At 38.6% G+C, this 27,152-nt stretch overlaps 1 protein-coding gene across 2 annotated transcripts in view; it reads right to left on the bottom strand.

Annotated features, from left to right (window-relative positions):
• ADAM9 (ADAM metallopeptidase domain 9) overlaps positions 1-27,152 on the bottom strand; it is a 108,066-nt gene that overhangs the window by 19,841 nt on the left and 61,073 nt on the right. For both annotated transcript variants that reach the window (XM_003777238.4, XM_009243738.2), the window contains exons 15-18: positions 13,834-13,939; positions 7,820-8,003; positions 2,526-2,606; positions 2,170-2,275 (exon numbers count right to left, since the gene is read on the bottom strand). In XM_003777238.4, the coding sequence (XP_003777286.1) occupies positions 2,170-2,275; positions 2,526-2,606; positions 7,820-8,003; positions 13,834-13,939 (477 nt within the window). The remainder of the gene's footprint in view (positions 1-2,169; positions 2,276-2,525; positions 2,607-7,819; positions 8,004-13,833; positions 13,940-27,152) is intronic.

Below are 27,152 nucleotides of genomic sequence, written 5' to 3'. Positions count from 1 at the left end.
AGGGAGACTGATGGAAAATATCAAGACAGCTAAATTTAAACATAAACACATCAATAGTCAAGTTAAATATAAATTATCAAAACAACTTAATTAAAAGACAGAGAATGGCAGATTAGATAAAAAGCAAGATCCAACTATATGCACTAATTACTATAGCACGATATAAAGAAATTAACAGTAAAAGGATGGGAAAAGATTTTCCATGCTGACTAATTAACAGGAATCTGGAGTAGCTATATTAACAATAACTCATTGCAGGGCAGAGAATATTACTAGGGAAAAAGAAGGCTGTTTCATAAGGATAAAGAGTCAATTTACAAAGAGGATAGAATAATTCTAAGTGTTTATGTACCTAATAACAAAACATCATAATAAATAAAGCAAAAATTGATAGAACTATTAAGAGAAATAGGCAAATTGGCAGTTATAGCCAAAGAACTCAATATTCCTCTCAATAACTGACAGAGTAAGTAGACTAGAAAATCAGTAAGGATATGAAAGATCTGACTACCTATTAACCGACATGAACTAATAACTTATAGAATATTCCACCTAAGAACAGTAGAGTATGCATTCTTTTCAAGTGTACACAGAACTTTCACTAAGATAAACCACATTCTGCGCTACAAGACAAGTTTAAAAAAATAAAAGGATTCAAGTCATATACAATATGTTCTCTTGCTACAGTAAAATTTAAATCAGTAACATTAAGATAACTAAAAAATCCACAAATATTTCAAAAGAAATAGCACATATCTAAATAACCTGTAAGTCAAAGAAAAAAAATAAAAGCATATTAGAAGGTATTCAGAACTGAATGAACATGGAGGTATAACATGTCAAAATTTCTGGGATGAATTAGAGGAAAATTGATAGCAATAAAATGCCTATATCAGAAAAAAAAAAAAAAAGATGACCTCATCCTCCACCTTAAGAAACTAGAAAAAGAACAAATGAAACCCAAAGTAAGCAGACTAAGAGAAAATATATACAAGGCACATATTTCATAAAGAACTTGAATACCTGAATCAGTGACATGCAAAGAACTTTCAAAACTCATTAAGACAATCCATTAAAAACTGGAAAAAAGATTTAAAAAGACACATAACCAAAGAAGATATGTAGATGGCAAATAAGTACAAGAAAAGATGCTCAACATCATTAGTAATTAGAGAAATGCAAATTAAAACCACATTGAAATACCACTACATACCTACTTGAATGGCTAAAATTAAAAAGACTGACAATAGCAACTGTCAGAGAGGACGTGGGGAAATTGGGGGAATTCTCTCATATACAGCTAGTAAGGATGTAAACTGGTATAGCCATGTTGGAAAACAGTTTGGCAGTTTCTTTAAAAGCTTAACATACACCTACTATATGACTAGTCATTCTAGCTGGTAGTTACCCAAGAGAAAAAAAGCATATGATGTCACTAGAAAGATACCGATAAACTGGGAGCTCATGGTCTATCAGGAATTTTAAAAGGCAAATCAGTAATTAGTATAGTAATTAGTGCTAACAGATAGTGCTAACAGTACTAGAAAAGCAATAGAAGGGAATGATAATTTAGATTTAAGCAGCCAAGGGAAACTTTCTTTAGAAAATGAGGTATAATCTGAAGCCTAAATAGCAATTAGCCAAGGGCCAACAATGTGAAAATAATACAGTATGAAAGCCCACAGGTAAAAGATAGTAGCCTAGTAGAGGAAACCAAAGAAGTTACAATATGTCTTCAACATAGTGAAATGAGGCTTGAAAGGTAAGCTAGGGGCAAGTCATGCAGGGCATTTAAGCCATGTTAAGGAGTTGTGGACTTCATTCTAACAGCAATGCAGATGCACTGAATTAAAGCAAGACGCTGACAAAATCAAAACTGAATTCTTGAAGGAAAACACTGAAACTGTAATGTAGAGTGAAACATGGATTATAGGAAGCAAGATGAAAAATAGGGAGCCTACATAAGAGGCTATGATGTATGTCCAGGCAAGAAATTGAAAGTAATAAATGGGGATGAGAAAAATGGAAACAGTCACAAGGAATTTAGGAGGCTGAATCAACATAATTAAATGTATAACTGATGTGGGAAGTGAGGGAGAGGTACAAGGATGCCCAATTTATGCCTTGGGACACTGGGAGATCACACTAATTTTCTTCTATATTACTTGCCATTGTATGTAGGTCCACTGTCCACACTTCCTCCGTATCCTTTAGTCTCACAATTTGGGGGAGCCCAGCCATTTTCACAGTGACAATTCTTATTGCTATTACATACCTTCAAAACAATCAAAATACCACTTTTGTTAATTGTGAATGTTGCTCTATATCATCAACTCAAGAATGGAAACCAAGAGAAAGGACTAAATTCATACAAGCTTACTGACACTGTTTAAGAATGAAAATTTTATCAGGAATCTAAATTCCCCAACATCTGAAAATCCTGGGAATTCTCATCTAGTCCTCTCTGAGATTTCTCATTATTCAGCACTACTTTCAGGAACAAGCCAAAAGAAAACATTACCTACCCCATGTCCATGACACTTTTTCTGAACATCACAGTCATAATTCAGAACAGAAGCATCTACACACTGGAAGTTTCTACAGATCTGAAAAAAAAAAAAAAAAAATGAACTAAGTAAATAAAGACTGAGCACAGTCATTAAAAAGTACCCAGAAAAAAGACCTGGGTACAGATTATTTCATTGCAGAATTCTTTCAAACTTTCAAGGAACCATTAATTCCCATATTATATTTTTAAAAATGCAGAAAAATAAGTGGCATTAATTAATTGATACAAAATTAATTATCAAAAAACACAAAGATGACATAAAGACCAAAAACAAAGATAAAACTATTATCTATCCTTCCATGTGAATATTGATGTGAAGATCCTAAATAAAATATTCACAAATAGACTTTTTCAAATCAAAAGTAATGAGATAGAGTTAACCCCAGGACTATAAGGAAGTTTCAAGGATAGAAGATCTATTTCTATTACACCTCTCATAAAGTGTTGTTACTATGACAGATATCAAAAGGATAATATTTAAAACTCATTTTAATTTTTAAAATTCTTTCAAAAATAAAAGGGTACTTTGTTGACAAGATAAAATCTGTTTTCTAGTACCATGATTAGATATTTCTATTAAAAGCACTGTTGAAAATAAGTTATAATCTTACATGGTTCAAGAAATTCTAGTTCATATGATGAGATATGAAACAGAAATGAATCCAAGCTACTGAGAGATAAAAACCATTACCTCAGAAAAAAATATTAAACCTAAGATCTAAAGAAATCAGCTCAACACATTTTAGAAATTTTTTAGTTGACATCTTTGTGAAAACTGCTCTGTTGTGATGTTAGAGGAAAAAAAGAAGACTAACATTTTAAAAGACTGTTGAGTGCTATTTTAAAATTTTATTAGGTAACTAACCAACTGATCTTGTGTACAAGATCAGAATATTTAAATGCTCAAATGAAATAAAGAACAATTAAGAGAACAAACCTAAAACGAAATACCGATAGCCTTACCACTCTAAAAAATACACAGGTTTAAACAGAATTGTACTTTTAAAGTCAAAAGATCTCCAAACACTGTTTCCTCCAATTTTCCATTAACTTTTAAATAGGACATATACTCATATGATTTAAAATTCCAAAATTACAGAAGATTCTACAGTAAGTCACTCCTCATCTGTCCTCCAGCCATGCACTACTCCTGAATAAAGACTTCAAAATACTTTTTTCTTACATCCGTACGTCTTTAGAGGAGATATTTACCAAGAGTTTCCCTACCAGTTAAAAGAAGATTTTCCTGTCAATAATTGATTCATAGTGGACACCTGAAGTGTTAAATAAGATGAAATGTGTTAATAACTGGCAGATTTACTTTAAGGGGCAGGAAAATTCCAAGTCCTCCAGAGAAAGGGTGTTCTGATTGGCAGTGTTTACCTTGTGGAATGGGAAAAATCAAACTGAAAGGAATACACCCAAAAACTCTCACAGTGGGGACCGGGTGCAGTGGCTCACCTCTGTAATCCCAGCACTTTGGGAGGCCGAGGTGGGTGAATCACTTGAGGCCAGCAGTTCAAGACCAGCCTGGCCAACATGGTAAAACCCCATCTCCACTAAAATCACAAAAATTAGCCGGGCATGATGGTGCAAGCCTGTAATCCCAGCTACTTGGGAGGCAGGAGAATCATTTGAACCCAGGAGGCGGAGGCTGCAGTGAGCCAAGATCTGCACTCCACTGCATTCCAGCCTCGGTCAAAGAGCGAGACCCTGCCTCAAAAAAAAAATACTCTCACAGTGGGAAGGTAAGACCATCCTCTCACATACTACTACCACTCCCCCTACCGCCCATGGCCACCACCAACAACCACCACACATCAAGTAGAGCAAAGTTGACTATAGGACTTCTGGTTTACTGATTTCGGGATGCAAGTGGGGAGCAAAACTGAACTACCTGGGACAATAAAAATGAAGGTGAGGAGTGCTTCTTTTCCACTTTTTCCCCTACCCCACGTTTAGCTTGTCCTGGAAATAAATGTTGAATAAATATATAAAGAATACAGATCTGAAGAAGTACCAAGTTGTCAGTCTGCTCAAACTGTCCAGTCTAGGCTTTGGTACATACCAGAAGGGACAGGATCCTATCTGCCGTGTGAAAACTCAGGTGTTAGACTCATAGATTAAACCAACAGTTACAAAGTTACAGCTGTACAGAACGTGTGGTATATGGTTTCAACCGTGTGTCAGTTTGGGTCAAGGTGTATCAGTCCAGGTACACACACCAACCACTTGCTATCCTTTCTTGTACATAAATATTATTGTCATAGCTAGAAAACTATGCAGTTAGCAATAAAATCCAGAAAGACAAAAGGTCTTAAAAATACATTGATATATGTTAATAATAACCTGGAATCTAAAGCCAACATTTTTCCTACCAAATAAAAACTGGGACATGGGGGTTTGGAAGTAATAGTGGTATAGCTTACACTGAAACAATCAGTAGATACTATTTTTAATCATGACAACTTTGAGAAAAATATATTGATGTGTTTTTTTGTTATTAAGTAAACAAGCAGAATAGAAAGACATACAACTACCAAAGTGTATGTGCACACACACACACACACTCCACACAAATAAATAATTTGTGTAATACTGCAAGAGGAAGATAAAGTAGAAAATATCAAGAAAATATTTAACAGCAGCAATAAGATCAGAGAAATAGGATGAAATGTTAATAAATTGTGCCAATAAAAGCCAGATATTCATATTATACTGAGATAAAAAAAGCTTTTCTAAACATGACATGAAACCAAGACAAAACAGATAAGACTGATATAATTTCATGATATTTTAAGGCCGGACGCCATGGCTCACGCCTGTAATACCAACACTTTTGGAGGCCGAGGCAGGCAGATCACTTGAGGTTAGGAATTCGAGACCAGTCCGGCCAACATGGTGAAACCCCATCTCTACTAAAAACACACAAATTAGCCAGACATGGTGGCAGACGCCTGTAATCCCAGCTACTGGGGAGGCTGAGGCACAACAATCACTTGAGCCTGGGAGGCGGAGGTTGCACTGAGATTGCACCACTGCACTCCAGCCTGGGTGACAGAGTGAGGTTCCAAAAAAAAAAAACTCATGATATTTTAAAATAGGCTTATGTCAAATTGTTGATCATATTTACATAGATATAACTGACTGACAGTTAATATTCTTCACGAGAAGCCTCAAAAAATGGCAAACTAATAGAAAAACAAAAAGATATCAATATGAACTTCTCAGAAAAAAATATATGGATCTAATAAAGACATGGAAAGATGCCCAGCTAGGTGCAGTGGCTCACACCTGTAATCCCAGCACTTTGGGAGGCTGAGGGAGAATCGCTTGGGCCCAGGAGCTGAAGACCAGCCTAGGCAACATAGCGAGATCCTGTCTCTACAGAAAAATAAAAAAAAATTAGCCAGGCATGCTGGTTACACCTGTGGTGCCAGCTAGTAGTAAGCTGAGGTGGTAGAAAGGGTGCATTCTGGTCTGCCCTTTCAACCATGCAGTTAAACTTCGCAGGTAAGGCTGGACAGGTAAGTTTAATTGTGTAGGGCAGCATTAGGAAGCCCATTTTTGCTATGTACTTAAGTCATGTTATATGCTTTCTTCCTAATAAAAATGATCCTTTGATCTCCAATTGCTTAGCCTCCCCTGTTTTCTCTCACCTCGTCTGGAATATGCCCAGTGAACAGTGAGATGTTGTGGACTCATTCAATAACAACCCAATATTAATTATGTAAATATTAAGCACTTATTTTGAAAAGGTACAGCAGGAAAACTGGGATTTGCATAAGAAAATTGAATTCTTATCTATCAAAAATAAAACTAGTGGATAATGTCTAAAATAGATAAATCTAGAAATAGCATACTATTTTATTTTATTTTATTTTACTTTATTTTTAGATGGGAGTCTCACTTTGTTGAGTGGCACAATCTTGGCTCACTGCAACCTGTGCCTCCCAGGTTCAAGCGATTCTCCTGTCTCAGCCTCCTGAGTAGTTAGGACTACAGGCATGCACCACCACACTGGCTAGTTTTTGTATTTTCTGTAGAGACGAGGTTTCACCATGTTGGTCAGGCTAGTCTCGAACTCCTGACTTCAAGTGATTCGCCCACCTCAGCCTCCCAAAGTGCTGGGATTACAGGCATGAGCCACCGTGCCTGGCCCTAATTTAAAATAGGGAGGTAATTAACAGAAGTAACCACAGTTGCTTCTAGGCATCCAGACTGGCAGATTAGATAAGAGCGTGTCAGAGAGTTGTTTTTGTCATGAGCCTTTCAGCACAATTTTTTTTTTTTTTTTTTTAGACAGAGTCTTCCTCTGCTGCCTAGGCTGGGATATAGATTGTTACCACCTTATTGAAAGGGAAATTACACTATCAAAAATTTAAATGTATATATCTCTTATCATTGTTTATAACAGCTGCAATGATGAAGTTTATTTAGTTGCAAGGACAGGCCCAAAAATATATGGATCTTCTTGTAAAGAGAAGTGAGAAACAGAATTGGAACTGAAAACTTGGGAGAAAGTGAAGTAACTTGAAGGCCCACCCACCTGTCTTTTTCATGGGCTAATCAGTCAATCATATATTCTCCTTCTCTCTCTCCTCTGAGTTGGTTTCTTCAACTTACTCAACAATCCTGCTCCCTCATATCTCTTGTACATGGCTTAAGGCTGCCACATCCCTTCTACCCCAGCTCCTACTTCACACCATCTCCCGAAGAATTCTTACAGTTTCTGCCCACACTCTTAATTACCCTCCTTAATTTTATATTCTCCAAAAAAAGGAATTTGGCCCAGGGCATCTTCTCATATGAAACCACTAGTAATAAGTCATGGGCTGACTGACTCTGGCCTTCTATCTAATCCAAACAGCAGAGCTCGGGTGGTCAGGAACATGGGCAGGACAAGCTCCGTGACATTTCTAGTACACAGACACACACCCTGAAATTCAGGACATCGCCAAAGTGTCCCAATAATAGCAAACTGGCTAATAAATTGTAGCACATCAGTAGGGGAGGGAACCATGCACAGTATATTGTAAAGTGGAAAACACTGGTTCTCTGACCCCAGTAAAGAAATGTGGATAACAGGATTATAGTTCTTAATTTTCTTTTGGTGGCTTTGTATTTTCTAAAATTTCTATAATGAATTTAGATTACTCTTACAATGAGAACAGAGCAACCACTTACTATGTATAATAATTTTTTTAATTTTTTTCATTTTACTTTGTAAATAAAAAATATTTTGATTACCTTTCCAGCACCACATTTTGTGCCTTCGTTAACCATCCCAGGATCTGGAACATCTGATCCTAACTGGAAATCCACACCCCAACATTTGGTGCCTCGACTAGGCGTTTGAATAATAGCAGGCACAATTCCAAATACAGGTATCTCTTGTACATTCTCACACTGAAGCTTTCCACACAAAGCATTCCTACAAAGAGAGAGAAATAATGCAACATAAAATGCATCCAGTATACATAACAAAAGAAAAAATTTATATATTTGCATATGGACAGAGTTTGCTGCTATGGAGGGAATCTCAACAGAGAAAGTGTATGAGAGCAAGAGAGGTCAAAGTAGCTCTCTTTAAATACGGCAGAAAAGGGGAAAAAAGAGTCAAGTGGATGCTAAGATGCAAATTAGGGTACCAGCTGGTGCTGATGCTTCTTTTACCACACTTAATCTTCTTCACTGTCTGTCTAGAGCTCAATAGTCTAACTAATAAAGTTGTTTCTAAGTATAATTTTATAAATTCTATTATACAGAAAATAATATAGCAATATCAACATTCAATTATGTCTTCTTACAGAGTTATGATAAAGAAGAAATTAGATTCTATAATGCAAAATAACTAAGAAAGGATTCCACCCCTCTTTCCCTGGCTAACTCTTGGTTACTTATTTAAAGAATCGATTCATTAACTCGTTAATTCATTAATTAAATATCAGAACTCTATGAAGGCTTCCCTGTCCATAATTCTTATTGCCAAGGCTGTGTAAATTAAATGCCCTTCCTATATCCTTTCATAACACTCTAAGTATTTCCAACAATAACTCTTATGATGCTGTACTGAGATTTCCTGTTTAACTTATTGTCATCTGATCCAAGCACCTACTCTATATCTGAATCTTCTCTATGATATCACTGCCCAATCATCATAGGATATATTTTCCCAATATCTCTAACGTACACCCTCCTGAAACTGCCCATTCTAGCTCCCATCACGTTCTTCTGCTTATTAGGTAAAAATCTACCTCTGTAAAGCATTTATCCTCATTGGTCCCAGATCTTCCCCATGAGACTACACAGATATCTTTTCCTTCTTTCACACAGCAGCTATTTTAGGACAATTATTATGCAGCTCCTAAATACTTACTTCACCAGGTCACTATCCTACAATCACTTTTCATGCAACAAGGACGCTCCCTCCTAAATATGTTCCAGTTTGCCTCACTGCCTCTTGAAGCATAGTGCTCAGAATGGAGCATGAAATTTCAGTGACAGCCTGGTGAGCAAAGAAAAAAATGTAGCTCTTGTTTATTCTAGATACTGTACTTCTATTAAGTTCAAGATTACAATAGCTTTTATAACTACATTATATTGTTGATGTCCTTAAATATATCACTAACTAAAACTCCTAATTTTTGCTGTGCTGCTATTAAGTCTTCATCTTCCCTTCATCCTGCATTTAAGAGTTAATAATTCTGTCCCAACTTTACATTTATTCTTATGTCACCATTTATTTGCTAGCTGACCTGAGAGAAGTGCTTACATTTTCTGAGCTTCAGTTTCTTCAGCTGAAAAAAATGAGATAAATGATGCCTATCTCACATAATTAGCTGAAATTAGATATGAAAACCTCAAAAACAAAGTGTAGCATAAAGTAGACCTCAGTTAAGATCTGTTGGGCCCTACCAAAATTCACATTGCTATGATATACTCAGTATTTCATACATAGGCTTGGTGATACATTAAAGAGTAAAGGAAAATACCCTTAGAATATAAAAAGCTGTTACAAATCATAAGACAAAGAAAATCACTTCAACAGAAAAATTAGCAAAGATGTAAACAGGCAGCTCACAAAATAAGAAATGTAAACAACCAACAAAACTAAGAAGAGATGTTCACTGTTGAATAATACTAACAGAAACAAAATTCAGTTACAACCCTCAGTAAAATAACTGCTTCAGGCAAGGATCATCCATAAAGTGAAACACTAGTCAGAACTGGATATTCATATGGCACAAAATCATCACTCCACATATTACCCGACAGCTGCAATTTTAAAAAGCATAACTCCACAATAGCAAGATCTGGTCATTGCCACTTAGTATCACTAATATTAATAAGACTACCCAGCACTAAGTGACTCCTTGATATAATGCATTGCTTATGAACATTCTCGCTAAAAATATTTAACCTGAATTCAATTAAAATTTTGGGCTTAGGGCCAGGAGCAGTGGCTCACGCCTATAATCCCAGCACTTTGGGAGGCTAAGGCAAGCGGATCATTTTTGGTCAGGAATTTGAGACCAGCCTGGCCAACATAGGGAAACCCCATCTCTACTAAAAATACAAAAATTAGCCAGGCGTGATGGTACACACCTGTAGTCCTAGCTACTCCAGAGGCTGAGGCACGAGAATCACTTGAACCTGGGAGGTGGAGGTTGCAGTGAGCTGAGATCATGCCACTGCACTCCAGCCTGAGCGAGAGAGTGAGGCTCTACTCAGAAAAAAAAAAAAAAAAAAGATTTTGGGCTTAACTTCTGATTTAAATAAAATTCAGATGATAGAGACATAAGTTAAGCAACACCAAAAGGAAACTAAAACAAATCCAGAACATGAGCCCACTGGCCCAGCCATTTCCATAAGTCAATGTCACTGAAAAGAAAAAAAATCAGTCTAAAAGGTATTCTGGATTAAAAGTGACTTAAGTGACATAACAACTAAATGCAATGTGTGATCCTTGATTGAGTCCTGATGTTGAAAAATGCCGGCTATAAAAGACAATTTGAGGATACTTATGGAAATACTAATATTGATCAGATACTAGATGATATTAGGAAATCATTCATTTTGTTAGGTGTGATGTGATCATGTGAATGGCTTTATTTGTTGAAGACAGATGCTGAGGAATTTACGAGTAAAGTATCATGTCTATAATTTACTTAAAATGGTTCAGCAAAATCTTGATGAAGCAAATAATGATAAGGCATTAATAATGTCTTGGTCTGGGATATATTGGTGTTCACCACACTATTCTTTCTACTCCTCTGTATATTCGGAATTTCTCTTTTATAATGCTTGAAAAAATGACATTGTCTATGTACTAAAAGATAACCCTTTTAGTGAAAGGAAACATGTGGTTTATGTTTATAAATGTATATACACATAAAAAAGAAATACAACAAAAACTTAAGGAAGTATCTCTGGATGGTAGGACCACATGTGAATACTTTCTTTAAATGTTTCTAGATGTTTTTGGTAGTTTCAATGGGTAGAAAAGACTTTTCTAGATTTTACACATTCTCCAAGGAAGATGACAATAAAAATAGTGATGATGATGATGAATGTGACAATGAACCAGACATTCCCCTTAGTACTAACACCCATTAACTCATTCAGTTCAAAACAACACTTGGAAACAGGTGCCATTATTATCCCCATTTTACAGAACAGAAAAATGAGGTATGTATGTGAAGTAACTTGTCCAAAGACTCAGAGATGTTAAGTGACTGAACCAGGATTCAAATCCAAAGAGTCTAACTTCAAATGTATATTCTTAATGACTATATTGTTTGTATACTACTATTATATAAAATGCTTCCTAAATGAATTACTCAGTAATTTTTAAGTTTGATAAGTATAGTTGCTATTTTCAACAAGATATTCATAAAAATATGAAACCAGACAAGGCTAAAGACAAGAATATGGTATATGTCTAGCAAATTCTTTCCAAGTCTGCATTAATCCACTTATCCCTAGATTTTAAATCAGTTCATTCAATCGGTTATATTAATTCTCCACCCATTCATTCTTCATCCATATCATCTGTACCTTCATTCATTCAATGTTTAATAGTCATTTATTATGTTTCCTCCAAGCATTATGCTAAATGCAAGATAAAATGTGTCATTGAATCTTACAGTTTAGTGAGGAAGAGCGATAACAAAAGAGCTACATAATTAATGAAACTGACAAATACTTCAAAAGAATATTCCAGAAATGAAAAGAATTTGCTAATGATAAATTTGCTAATGCCCTCCAAGTCATCAGGAGGGCATAACAATCCTAAATGTGTATGCACCTAGTAACAAATTTAAAACACACACAGCAAAAATTTACATACCTAAAAAGATAAATAGACAAATCCACAATCATAACTAGAGACTTCAACATACCTCTCTCGGAAATTGAAGGAACAGATATAATACACATAGACCATAGATATGAAATATTTGAATAAGACTATTAACTTGACATTTATAGAATAACATCTCTAACAACTGCAGAATATACTTTTTCTTTCAATTATACATGGAACATTTACCTATACAGACGATATATTGGTCTGGTATTAAGAGGCTGACCCACATATTAGTCTGTATGGATGAATGTTCCAAGTGTAATTGAATAATGCACATCTCAAATTCCAAAGAAGTGTAATCATATAGAATGTGTTCTCAGTGGAATTGAACTAAACATCAAAACCAAATAGATAACCAGTATATTCCCAACTACTCGGGAATTAAGCAATAGGCTTTCAATAACACATGAGTCAATGGAAAAAAATCAGTGTAAATTAGAAAATACTATGAACTAAAAAATAGTGAAAACATATCAAATTCTATGAAAAAGAAGCAAACAGCATCAAGAACACCTGTCAGAGGGAGAGCTGGTCCTGTTGAGGAAGTGGAAGAAGTCTTCCGTAAGGAAACCACACTTCACCTGAGATCTGGAGGACGAAGAACTGAGCAGGCTGAGAGAGGGAAACAGAGCATGCTGAACAGAGGGAACAGCAGGTGCAGAGCCCTGTGGCCGCAGACCACATGCAGGCCAGCAGGGCTGGAGCTTCTCACAGAGGAGGCAAATGAAGCCACGGAAGTAAACGAAATCACATGGGGTCGGGGGAGAAGAAAAACATCCTACACAATCACCAAAAAAAAAAGAGGTTTCTTCAAGAAGGAGAAAATGGCCAGCATAATTGAATGCTACTGACAGGTCAAGTACTATAGCATGAAGACCTAAAAACGACTGTCAGATTGAGTGACATGGGGGTCTTTGTTGCTATTTCTTCTTAGCAAGCACTGTTTCACTGTAGTTGCTTAGCTTAACTGGTAGCATAGGAGGCTGAATGGGTAGAAGCAACGATAATATTACAGAATAATTCCAATTATGTAAAATGTTAGTGTGAAGAAGAAAATAATTTCACTGATATTAGTGAACATATATGGATTGAGATTATAGATGACTTTTTCCTCCTTTGTAATGTTTTATTATTAATGTTTTACAAAAAGCAAATGTTAATTGTAGAAATATAAAATATTTTAATTCATCATCTTGAAATTATACAAAGCTAGAAGAAAATAATGAAGTTCAGAGTTTATTCTGCAGGTACCTTTATCTAGGGACTTAGTAACACAATCTTTTATGGAAAGGAAAATGAAAATGGTGTTTAGTTGGGGTTCTTATTATAAATCAAGGATAAACAAAATAAGAGTCTAAAAACCACTAGATTGTAGTTGATATCTAAAGGGACAAATTATGTTACCAGTTCTTTTCCTAACACCAGAGTCTCTCTGACGCTTTGCATTGTAAAATGTTTGAAAAGTTAGGTATTTAAGGGGGAGAAAATCAGCGGTCACAGAGAGCAGTTGTAAAAGATACTAGAGATGGCCGGGCACGGTGGCTCACGCCTGTAATCCCAGCACTTTGGGAAGCTGAGGCAAGCGGATCACGAGGTCAGGAGATCAAGACCATCCTGGCCAACATGGTGAAACCCTGTCTCTACTAAAATACAAAAACTAATAAGCTGGGCGTGGTGGTACACGCCTGTAGTCCCAGCTACTCAGGAGGCTGAGGCAGGGGAATCGCTTGAACCTGGGAGGCGGAGGGTGCAGCGAGCCGAGATCGCGCCACTGCACTCCAGCCTGGCAACAGAGCAAGACTCCGTCTCAAAAAAAAAAAAAAAAAAAAAAAGATACTAGAGATGATGGATCTTATAATCTTTCATATTCCATTATGACCGCACCTCCACTTACCCAGTGGCACACTTCTTGTATTCATTGCCAGAGAAACCACAATTGCCAAATCTGTCACCTTTAGAATTCACTTCAATGAAACAATCTTTGGGGGCAGCCTTGGCTTCTGTAACATTAAACATTTAAAAAAAAGAAAAAAAAAGTTATGGCAATTTAGCTTTTGAAATAAAAGTATTCCCTACAACAGTCTGAACACCTGGATGAATGGCCTCAATACCCCTCAACACCGCAGAAAACCTTTCCTGCCTCACACATGATACATTTTTGTTGCACATTTCATATGTAATGACAAAATGTAAAAATAAATCTTAAGTTGTAGTTAAAAGTTAGCCTGGATTCAAACACTCAAGCCCTAAAAGAAACGCTATTAAATAATAAATTATAAATAAATTAAAAACCATGCACAGTATAGTACCATTTGCAGCATATTCAGTCTCATTGCTCTCACATATAAATCAACTGTACCACTGGTTAGATCAGCTAGGAAGGGTTGGAGAAAACACTGCCAGCTAATATTTTTGTTTTTTTCATTTATCATATATGGATGCTTGGTTTAGATGTCCCCACTAATTAAATACATTGACAAACACTGACGACAGATGACAAAGTAACAATCTATTCTTGCTTTCCTTTTTTTTTTTTTTTAAGAGACAGGATCTCGCTCTGTCATCCAGGCTGGAATGCAGTGGCACGTTCATAGCTTACTGTAACCTTGAACTCTTGGACTCAAGCAATCCTCCCACCTCAGCCTCCCAAACAGCTAGAACTACAGGTACACGCCACCATGCTTGGCTAATTTTTGTTTTTATTTTTGTAGAGATGGGGTCTTGCTATGTTGCCTACGCTGCAAAATGCATATTTTTAAATAATAAAAATATGTTTTGTGGCTATTCAATTGGCAAAGTTTTAAAAATGGAAATACTTGATGTTGGACACATTTGAAGGAATGAACAGTCACTTACAGCAAATGAAGGCAAAAAGTGGTATAATATTTCTGGAGATTATGTGGAAATGTCTTAGAAGCCTTTAATACAGGAATCCTGCTTCTGGAAATTTATCCAGAAGGATAAATGGAGGCCACAACTAAACTATACAGATGTTTACTGCTAACACTGTTGACTGTTTAAATAAATTATAGTACATCATTAACACAATGTTGTAGAAAAATGCTTAACATGGAAAAGTATTCACAATTTATTGTTAGTATTGAAAACGGGCAGTTATATTTTAGCATTTTTTTTTTTTCTTTGAGACAAAGAGTCTCATTCTGTTGCCCAGGCTAGAATGCAGTGGCAAGGTCATAGCTCACTGAAGCCTTTACCTCACAGGCTAAAGTGATCCTCCTGCCTTAGCCTCCTAAGTAGCTGGAAATGCAGGCATGCACCACCACATCTAATTTTTTTTTTTTTTTTTTTTTTTAGTGAGATGAGGTCTTGCTATGCAGCCCAGGCTGAAACGGGGCAGGTTTTAAAGCAGTATGTCAATATGATACCATTTTTGTATATTATACACTCATATGCATAAAAAATAAGTGAAAGATATTCATGAAATTTTCAACAGTTACTTATCCAGAATATTGACAGTAGAGGAAATATTTATTTTCTACCTTTTGCTTATTTGTATATTCAATATTTCAATATGTCCTATTTCTATTTAAGAGGTAAACCAATGTAAGTTATTTTCTTTTAACAATGTCTTTGATAAATTCTAGCAGTAAGTCTTCATCAGCTCACCGTGCTCATGGTGGCTGAGATCACGGTTTTGCTGCTTTCTGTTGTGTGACCGCAGGCAAACCATTTAGCTCTCTGAGCCCTGCCTTCCTCATAAGGTTTTTTAAGGGCCAAATTTGATAGTAAACGTCAATACCTTCTCTTATGTTAGCTCTCAAGTTCTTCACTTATTTGATAAATATTTATTTGGTGTTTACTAAAAACATAAGGAATTTGAGAATGCATGAGCTAGTGAAGGACTTTTAAATCCTTATTCTCCACACATTCAAATGTTCAAAGGAATGAAAACTAGACTTATAACACCAGAATTGACTTATAAATCAGAAGCCATCAACAAACTTCAGGTAAAAAGTCTGAATACATGCATGTATTTTCCCTCCCTCCTAAAATCCCACAGAAGCAAAGAAAGTAGTTTTTTTTTTTTTTTTAATTCATAAACCCATAGACAATGGAACTGGGAAAGGAGACTGCACAAAACTTAGAAGCGAAAAGAAATTGGTGAAGTAATAAATGACTCAATGTATCTCAGAAAACTGAATCTTAAGGTGGCAACAGAAAAAAACTAAGATCAACCCTTTTTACACCATAGAATTCCTCCGAGATAAGAAACCAGTAGTAATAGGTACCTCTGGCTATAGAGAATAAGGAGGGGCAGGTGGCAGGAATAAAGAGGAAAAATTTAAAATCTGTTAAGAAGCAGTTTGGCCCACAAGTCACCTACCATCTTTGTGAAGCCAAGTGACTGTCTCTTCTCTACCCTGGCAAAAGACTGGAGGTTTATTTTCTGGAGAGAGTAGAACACAAGGTTCCAGGACTCAAGAGATACCAGGCACAGTAACAGGCACAGAAACTGTTCTAAAAACAAGGGGATGAACTGAGCATTTACCTACCTCATACTGAGGTCCCGGCCTTATTTTCCCTCACCTCCTGTTTCCCTCCCAGAATGCTGACAGTTAGGTCTTTTTTTTTTTTTTTTTTTTTGAGGAGAAGTTTCACTCTTGTCACTCAGGCTGGAGTGCAATGGCGTGATCTCGGCTCACTGCAACCTCTGCTTTCCGGGTTCAAGCAATTCTCCTGCCTCAGCCTCCCGAGTAGCTCGGATTACAGGTGCCCGCCACCATGCCAAGCTAATTTTTGTATTTTTAGTAGAGACAGGGCTTCGCCATGTTGGCCAGGCTGGTCTCGAACTCCTGACCTCAGGCAATCCACCTGCCTCAGCCTCCCAAAGTGCTGGGATTAGAGGTGTGAGCCACCGTGCCCGACTGACAGCTAGGACTTGGCCCTCCAGGATGCAGATAGATAAGGTCTTCACAAGGGAATCTTAACAAGCCCAAGAGGAAAAAAACCTAAAGATGTGGATTTTCCATTTCCCTAATTAAAAAGTTCAGCCATATCATCCTATAGGAAAGCTTTCAGTTAAGCCTCCCCCATGAGCCTAGAGTGACCTCTCTGCTCCTTATTCCCCTCCCTTGGACCAGGGACTATGGGAGAGCTGAGGAACATGGCTAATGTGAAAGATGGAAATTCAAACAAAGAAAAAAGGTAATATGCAACAGAGGTTACACAGAAGAAAGAAAACTTTTTAAACAACATACGCAAATCAATAAACATAATCCAGCATATAAATGGAACCAAAGACAAAAACCACATGGTTATCTCAATAGATGCAGAAAAGGCCTTTGACAAAATTCAACAGCCCTTCATGCGAAAAACTCTCAAGAAATTAGGTATTGATGGGACATACCTCAAAATAATAAGAGCCATTTATGACAAACCCACAGCCAATATCATACTGAATGGGCAAAAACTGGAAGCACTGCCTCTGAAAACTGGCACAAGACAGGGATGCCCTCTCTCACCACTCCTATTCAACATACTGTTGGAAGTTCTGGCCAGGGAAATCAGGCAGGAGAAAGAAATAAAGGGTATTCAATTAGGAAAAGAGGAAGTCAAATTGTCCCTGTTTGCAGATGACATGATTGTACATCTAGAAAACCCCATCGTCTCAGCCCAAAATCTCCTTAAGCTGATAAGCAACTTCAGCAAAGTCTCAGGATACAAAATCAATGTACAAAAATCACAAGCATTCTTACACACCAATAACAGACAGACAGCCAAATCATAAGTGAACTCCCATTCAAAATTGCTTCAAAGAGAATAAAATACCTAGGAATCCAACTTACAAGGGATGTGAAGGACCTCTTCAAGGAGAACTACAGACCACTGCTCAATGAAATGAAAGAGGATACAAACAAATGGAAGAACATTCCATGCTCATGGGTAGCAAGAATCAATATCATGAAAATGGCCACACTGCCCAAGGTAATTTATAGATTCAATGCCATCCTCATCAAGCTACCAATGACTTTCTTCACAGAATTGGACAAAACTACTTTAAAGTTCATATGGAACCAAAAACGAGCCCTCATTGCCAAGTCAATCCTAAGCCAAAAGAACAAAGCTGGAGGCATCACGCTACCTGACTTCAAACTATACTACAAGGCCACAGTAACCAAAACAGCATGGTACTGGTACCAAAACAGATATATAGACCAATGGAACAGAACAGAGCCCTCAGAAATAATACCACACATCTACAACCATCTGATCTTTGACAAACCTGACAAAAACAAGAAATGGGGAAAGGATTCCTTATTTAATAAATAGTGCTGGGAAAACTGGCTAGCCGTATGTAGAAAGCTGAAACTGGATCCCTTCCTTACACCTTATACAAAAATTAATTCAAGATGGATTAAAGACTGAAATGTTAGACCCAAAACCATACAAACCCTAGAAGAAAACCTAGGCATTACCACTCAGGACATAGGCTTGGGCAAGGACTTCATGTCTAAAACACCAAAAGCAATGGCAACAAAAGCCAAAAGTGACAAATAGGATCTAATTAAACTAAAGAACTTCTGCACAGCAAAAGAAACTACCATCAGAGTGAACAGGCAACCCACAGAATGGGAGAAAATTTTTGCAATCTACTCATCTAACAAAGGGCTAATATCCAGAATCTACAAAGAACTCAAACAAATTTACAAGAAAAATCAAACAACCCCATCAAAAAGTGGGCAAAGGAGATGAACAGACACTTCTCAAAAGAAGACATTTATGAAGCCAACAGACACATGAAAAAATGCTCATCATCAATGGCCATCAGAGAAATGTAAATCAAAACCACAATGAGATACCATCTCACACCAGTTAGAATGGCGATCATTAAAAAGTCAGGAAACAACAGGTGCTGGAGAGGATGTGGAGAAATAGGAACATTTTTACACTGTTGGTGGGACTGTAAACTAGTTCAACCACTGTGGAAGACAGTGTGGCGATTCCTCAAGGGTCTAGAAGTAGAAATATCATTTGACCCAGCTATCCCATTACTGGGTATATACCCAAAGGATTATAAATCACGCTGCTATAAAGACATATGCACACATATGTTTACTGCGGCACTATTCACAACAGCAAAGACTTGGAACCAACCCAAATGTCCATCAATGATAGACTGGATTAAGAAAATGTGGCACATAGACACCATGGAATACTATGCAGCCATAAAAAAGGATGAGTTCATGTCCTTCGTAGGGACACGGATGAAGCTGGAAACCATCATTCTCAGCAAACTATCACAAGGACAAAAAACCAAACACCGCATGTTCTCACTCGTAGGTGGGAATTGAACAGTGAGAACACTTGGCCATAGGAAAGGGGACATCACACACCAGGGCCTGTCGTGGGGTGGGGGGAGTGGGAAGGGATAGCATTAGGAGATACACCGAATGTAAATGACGAGTTAATGGCTGCAGCATACCAACATGGCACATATATACACATGTGACAAACCTGCACGTTGTGCACATGTACCCTAGAACTTAAAATATAATTTAAAAAAAAGAAAAAAATTATCATTAACATACTGACGAACATGAGAGAAGATGTTTCATGCATGGAATAAGAACAGATTATGTCTTTTTTTTTTGAGACGTAGCCTCGCACTGTCGCCCAGACTCGAGTGCAGTGGTGCGATCTCGGCTCACTGCACGCTCCGCCTCCCGGGTTCACGCCATTCTCCTGCCTCAGCCTCCCGAGTAGCTGGGACTACTGGCGCCTGCCACCACACGCAGCTAATTTTTTTATTTGGCATTTTTAGTAGAGACAGGGTTTCACCACGTTAGCCAGGATGGTCTCAATCACCCGACCTCGTGATCCACCCGCCTCAGCCTCCCAAAGAGCTGGGATTACAGGCGTGAGCCACCGTGCCTGGCCAAGAATAGATTATTTCTTAAAAAGAAGTGGCAAAAAAAACTCAGAGAATATAAAAGAGTTTCTGAAAACTGAATCATAGTGCCTGAAATGAAAACCGCAATAAAAGAGTTAGAAGATAAAGTTGAAGAAGTTGCTCAGAAAGTAGGTCAAAAAAAAAACCACACAGATAAAAAGACAGGAAAGGTAAGAAAATCCAGGAAATCCAAAATCCAAGGAAATCTAGTAAATCCAATATCCAAATAATATGTGATCCAGGAAAAGAAATCACACCAAAAAAATGAAAGGGAAGAAATTTCCAGAACTAAAAAAAATGAGTTCCCAGATTGAATGTACCCACCAATTACATAGCACGGTGAATAAAAACAAACCCACATCAAGGCATATCACCTTGAAGAGGTCATTCTCCAAGCTTTTTCAGAGGGGGTGAGGGAAAAGCTAGGTATAAAAATCAGAATGGCTTCAGACTTTTCAACAGCAACTTTGTAAACTGGAAGACAATAAAGCAATGGCTTCAAAACTGTGACAGAAAATGATTTCCATCCCCATCAATCAAGTATTTAGTCCGAATAAAACCATTTTCACACTTGCAGGACCTCAAAAAATTTACCCCTAATTCACCTTATCTAAGGAAACTACTAAAAGGAAAGCTCCATGAAAGGAGGAAATAAACGAAGAAAGAGGGTAATATGGGAAATGCAAACAGGAGACTCAAAAGGGAGAGAGCCAATGATTCGCCTTCAGATTATGGTGAAAGATCTCAGGATAAATACTGATTACACTATTGGCAATCCTGGCTCTCAGGCCTTCAAACTTGGACTAGAACTAAACCATCATCTCTCCTGTGTCTCCATCTTGCCAAATCATCCTACAAATCTGGGATTTTCAGTTGCTTACCATAATCACATGAGCCAATTGCTTATAATAAATGAATAAACATATATTTCATATGTATATATCCAATTGATATTGTTTTTCTGCAGTCTAACTAATTCAGATTTTGGACCAACAGTGGTTCCAGAGGAACAGAACTTTGAGAATGAGTTTTCTGAATTGATTCCAAGGTTTCTAGAATGGGCTATCTAATCTGATTAGATTTTTAAAGACACTTATGACTCTATTTCCAAAAGTTAACATAGCACTGATAGTTCATGGCATGATATGGTAATTGCAGTCCAAAAACATATCACCACTAGAGACTCCTAATCAGACATTTACAAGAAGCAAGGATCTGGGTAACTATGTATATGATACCTTCAAACATTTTTCTCATACTAACAGTATGAGATTGCCTGGTTGCTCCTTATTTTACTGGACAAAGTAGGGAAAGAAGATGATAAGCACAGGGATTCCTAGTTCAAGCACCATAAGTGACCTGAAATTTTCTGTGTGTACCAGCCATATCGCCGGTAGTTGCAGAGCTGAGACTGCCGAAAATCAAACCTAGAATATTATCCTGTGACTGGCTGAAAGCAAATTGAACTCCTAGCCTTGTAGGTATCTACTGTTAAATTAAGGGTATTGATCAATAAGGAACTGGATCTTGAAAGTTGGAATGAGGACATGTGGGGAGACTTTGATAAAGCTGGGTACACTGAGCTCTAAACTCTTTTTCTTGTTTGTTTGTTTGTTTTGAGACAGAGTCTTGCTCTGTTGCCCAGGCTGGAGTGCAGTGGCACAATCTCAGCTAACTGCAACCTCCACCTCCCAAGTTCAAGCGATTCTCCTGCCTCAGCCTCCCAAGTAGCTGGGACTACAGGAGTGCACCACTATGCCTGGCTAATTTTTGTGTTTTTAATGGAGACAGGGTTTCACCATGTTGGCCAGGCTGGTCTCGAACTCCTGACCTCAAGTGATCTGCCTGTCTCACCTCCCAAAGTGCACCTGGCTGATTACAGGCACCTGGGATTACAGGCACCTGGCTGAGCCTCTAAATTCTGATGAGTCATCTTTGCCAGTGGAAACAGCGTCTCCAACATCTGAGGGGACTAACCCTGCATTGCCTGAGGAAACTGTAATAGCCTCCCCGGAGGCAGCTGCCATGCAAGACAATGACAATTTCCCTCAGGATCCACCTCCAAAATATCTCATTGCTTCTAAACCTACAACTAGACTCAAGTCACAGAAAATGCCCCTAAAGGTGAAATACTAAATACAACCTATGAGGAGGTTCACCACACTCCAAGACTACTTGAGTTTTCTAATTTACACAGACAGAAATCCAGGGAACACGTGTGGGAATGGATATTAAGGGTGTGAGATAATGGTGGGAGGAACATAAAGTTGGATTGGGATGAATTCATTGGTGAGGACTCACAAAGCAGAGAGTCTGCATTGAATGTTGCCATTCAGGGAGTTAGAAAGGTCTCTAACAGTTTGTTCGGTTGGTTGGCTGAGACGTGAAATCAAAAGGCAGCTCACAGTGAGCAAGTCAAGAATGCAGGGCCTATCTCAGTTTAACGCAGAGAAAGGGATTCAAAGCCTGAGGGAGACTAAAATGTTGGAGTCGATTTGTATCTTAAGATGTATTTACCCACCCTGGAAGAATCCAGAAAACACAGCTTTCACCAAGACTGTAAGAAATAAATTTGTAAAGGGAGGCCTAGCATCCTTGAAAAGCACTGTGATCACTCTTATCTAAAGGGCAGACCTTATAGTAGGAGCTATGGCCACTGAGTTGGGAAACTTAAATGCAATGAAAGTATCAGATTCTAGGTGACAGGAAAGTGTCAACATTCAACCACCAAAGGCAAGGCAGGCATAATGGAGAGCCAAGGTTACCATAATGGAGAGCAGAGTCAAAGCAGCAATCAGAACAACCTGACCCATGTAAAAACTTACGGCATTGGCTAGTTGATCACACTGTTTCTGTCTAAAGTAGAAGCAAGATAGGCAGCTTCCCATAGTCTTACTTGATCTGTACCAAATAAGAAAACTCTAGGCCAAGTAAACAAAAGTCTAGTTTGAATCAAAAAAACAGAAAGTCACAGCCTCTTAATCAATTTCTTGAGTTGAGCCAGTTTACAGAAACAGAAACTCTCAAATAAAGGCAGGGTAAGTTTCCTTAAGGAAGAACCCTCCCATACAATGCCAAAAATTTATACTATTTATCATTATCCCAGACATTTCCAAGGGACCTATGGCCTTTTACCAGGACAATGGTTATATACTGAACGTTTGTGTACCCCTTCAATGTTTGTGTATCCCATAATTCATCTGTTGAAGCCCTAACCCCAAAGTGATGATATTTGGAGATGGGCCCTTTGGGAGGTAATCAGAGTTAGGTGGGATCATGAGGACAGGACCCTTATGATGGGATTGGCGATCTTGTAAGAAGAAAAGAGAGATCCCTCACCAAGAACCAAATTGACTGGCACTTTGATCTTAAGACTCCCAGCCTCCAGGACTCTGAGAAATAAGTGTCTGCCATTTAAACCACACAGTCTACAGTATATCTTGTTAGAGCAGCCGGCTATGGTTTAAATGTCTGTCCCCTCTAAAATTCATGTTGAAATTTAATTACCATTGTGACAGCATTAAAAGGTGGGACCTTTAAGAGGTGATTACTCCATGATGGCTCTGCCCTCTGGGATAAGGTTAATATTGTCACAAAAGGGTGCGTTTGGCCCCACTTTGTCTCTTGCCCATCCACCTTCCGTCATGTGATGGCTCAGCAAAACAACCCTCATCAGATGGCAGCACCTTTATCTTGGACTTCCCAGCCTCCAGAAACCAATAAATTTCTGTTCACTATTAATTACCCAGTCTGTGGCATTTTGTTAGAATAGCACAGAATGACTGAGACAGAATTGATCAGACTAAGACACTGTGCACTGAGAAAAAAATTCGACCTTTCAGGAACACAGGACCCTATATCTGAAATAATTGAGCAAACCCAAAATGTCACTGTGGTCAAGAAGTCAGAGTAGGGGCTTATGAAGGTCAGGTGACAGATGAAGTTTTACCTCAGGTCCATCTCACAGCAGGCCTAGTGGGTCCCTGAACCCACCTTGTGGGTTTTTTCCCACAGTTCCAGAATGCATAATTGAAACAGACACACTCAACAGCTGGCAGAATTGCCACACTGGTTCCCTGACCTGTGGAGTGATGGCTATTATGGTAAGAAAGGCCAGGTGGAACCCACTAGAACTGCCTCTACCTAGGAAAATAGTAAGCCAAAAGCAATACCACATCTCTGGAGGGATTGCAGAGATTCGTGTCAACATCAAGGACTTGAAAGATGCAGGGGCGGGGACTCTCATCACATCTCCATTCAATTCGCCTATTTGCCCTGTGCAGAAGACAGACAGATCTTGGAGAATGATAGTGGATTATTATAAGCTTAGCTAAGTGGTGACACCAACTGAAGCTGCTATACCAAATGTATTTCATTGTTTGAGCAAATTAACACATCCCCTAATACATGGTATGCAGCTGTGATCTGAAAAATACCTTTACCTATACCCATCCACACAGCCTACCAGAAGCAGCTGCTTTCAGCTGGCAACACCAGCAATACACCTTCACTGTCCTACTTAGGAAGACTATCAACTCTAGAGCCCCATGTCATAATTTAGTTTTGGGGATCTTGATTACCTTTTTCTTCCACAAAATATCACACTAGTCACTGAAAACATTATGCTCATTAGACCTAGTGAGCAAGAAGAAGCAACTATTCTTGACACTGGCAAGATATTTGCACGACAAAAAGTAGAAAATAAATCTGACAAAAATTCAGGTGCCTTCTACCTCAGTGAAATTTCTACATGTCCAGTGGTGTGGGACATGTCAAGATATCCTTTCTAAGGGGAAGAAGAAGTTGCATCTGACCACTCCCACAACCAACAGAATGGCACAATGTTTAGAGGTCCATTTGGATTTCTGAAGGCAAAATATACCTCATTTGGTTGCGTAACTCTGGCCCATTTACCCAGTGACCCAAAGAGCTGCTAGTTTTGAGCTGGGCCCAGAACAAAGGAAAACTCTGCAATAGGTCCAGGCTGTCAGGCAAGATGCTCTGCTGCTTAGCCCACTTGATCAAGCAGATCAAACAGTGCTTGAAGCAGCAGTTACAGACAGAAATGCTGTTTAGCGCCTCTGACAGTTCCCTATAGGTCAGGTGCAGTGCAGGCATTTCGGATTTTGGAGCAAAGCCTTGCGATCCTCTGTGAATAACTACTCTCCTTTTGAGAAAAAACTATTGGCCTGCTACTGGGCCTTAAAGTAGAAATTGAACATTTAACCATGGGCCACCCACCAAGTTACCATTCAACCTGAGTTGCCCATCATAAACTGGATGTCATCTGACTCACCAAGCTATAAAGCCGGGCATATGCAGCAGCACCCCATCATGAAATGGAAGTGCTATGTATGTCATTGGGCCCAACCAAGGCCTGGCAGGCACAAGTTACATAAAGAAGTGCCCCAAATGCCCTCGCTCCCCACTCCTGCTACACTACATTTTCTCTCCTAGCCAGCAACTATGACCTCACGGGGAACTTCCTACCCATCAGGTGACAGTGGAAAAGACGACGGAGACCTGGTTTGCAGATGGTTCTACACATGACATGATATGAAGAACCAAAAGTGGATGACTGCAGCACTGCAGCCCCTTTCTGGGACATCCCTGGAGTGCACCTGGTTGTTCACTTTCCTTGGGAGAAGAAACAGCCAGACGTGATTATATACCAATTTATGGGCTATGGCCAATGACTGGGTTGTATGGCAAAGATATTTGTGTCCCATGTGAATGTTCGCCAAAGGGTGACCTCAGTAGAGGAGAATTTTAATAATCAAGTAGATAGGATGACTCATTCTTTCCCCAGCCAACTATTCTCATCCATGGGCTCAGAAACCACGTACTCACAGTGGCAGGGTTGGAGGCGATGCATGGGCTCAGCATCATGGACTTCCTCTCAACAACTGACCTGGCTATTGTTGCTGCTAAGTGCCCAAATTCTCCAGTAGCAAAGTCCAATCCTGAGTCCCCAGTATGACACCATTCCCTAGGTTAGTCAGTCAGCTGCCTGGTGGCAGGTTGATTACATTTTTCCCTTTCCATCATGAAAGAGGCAGTGCTTTGTTCTTACTGGGATAGACACGTACTCTTGATATAGATTTGCCATCCCTGTAGCAACACTTCTGTGAACTACCAAAACTACCTTCTGTGGACATACAGAATTCCTCCCCCACCATCATAATATTCTACACAGCACTGCTTCAAACCAAAGAATTCACTTGATAGCAAATGAAGTGAGGCAATGGGCCCATGCACATGGAATTCACCGGCTTTATCATGTTCCTTCCCCACCATCCTGAAGCAGCTGGCTGACAGCATGGTGGAAATGCCTTTTGGAGACACAGTTACAGTGCCACTAGGTAGCAATACCTTACAGTGCTGGGGCAAGGTTCTCCAAAAGGCTGTTATGCTCTCAATCAGCAGCCAACATCCAATGCTGATTTTCCCATAACCAGGATTCATGTGTCCAGGTATCAAGGGGTGGAAATGGGAGGAACACCACTCACTATTATCCATAGTGACCCACTAGCAAAATTTTGTTTCCTGTTCCCATGACTTTATGCTCTACTGGACTAGAGGCCTTAGTTCCAAGGGGAGGAATGCTGCCACCAGGATCCACAATGATGATTCTACTGAACTAGAAATTAAGCCAGAGGCCCAGCCACACTGGCTCCTCATACCTCCGAGTCAACAGGCAAAGAACGCAGTTTCCATGCCAGGTACTGATCCGAACCACCAAAGGGAAATTGGCCTACTACTCCACAATGGAGGCAAGGAAGAGTATGTCTAGAATGCCAGAGATCCCTTAGGACATCTCTTAGTATTACCATGCTTCATGATTAAGTTTAAGTTCAATGGAAAACTTTAACAACTCAATCTAGGAAGGACTACAAATGGCCCAGACCCTTAAGAATGACAGTTTGGGTCACTCTAACAGGTAAAGAACCACAAACAGCTAATGTGCTTGCTGAAGGCAAAGGGAATACAGAATGGGTGGAAGTTAGTTATAAATACCAGCTACAACCACGACCAGTTGCAGAAACGAAGACTGTTTCATTAAGAATAGCTGCGTGTGTGTATGTGTGTGTGCATTCACACACACATGTACTGAGCAAATATGTTCTCTTTCCTTATACCTTTATCATGCAACATAAGATATATTGACTTGATATTATAGTATTTAAGTATTGTTAATTTTATATCCCAGTATTTAAGTTATGGGATATCAAGAAGAAGAATAAACATCACTTTACCTCCTTTTCTGGAAAAGAGGTTAGTGAGGTTTTAGTCGCATGCAG

Source organism: Pongo abelii, chromosome 7 (genome assembly GCF_028885655.2).
Source record: "Pongo abelii isolate AG06213 chromosome 7, NHGRI_mPonAbe1-v2.0_pri, whole genome shotgun sequence".
Taxonomy (NCBI): Eukaryota; Metazoa; Chordata; class Mammalia; order Primates; family Hominidae; genus Pongo; species Pongo abelii.
The sequence above is the reverse complement of the archived record's forward strand: the minus strand, read 5'-3'. Positions and strand labels throughout refer to the sequence as shown.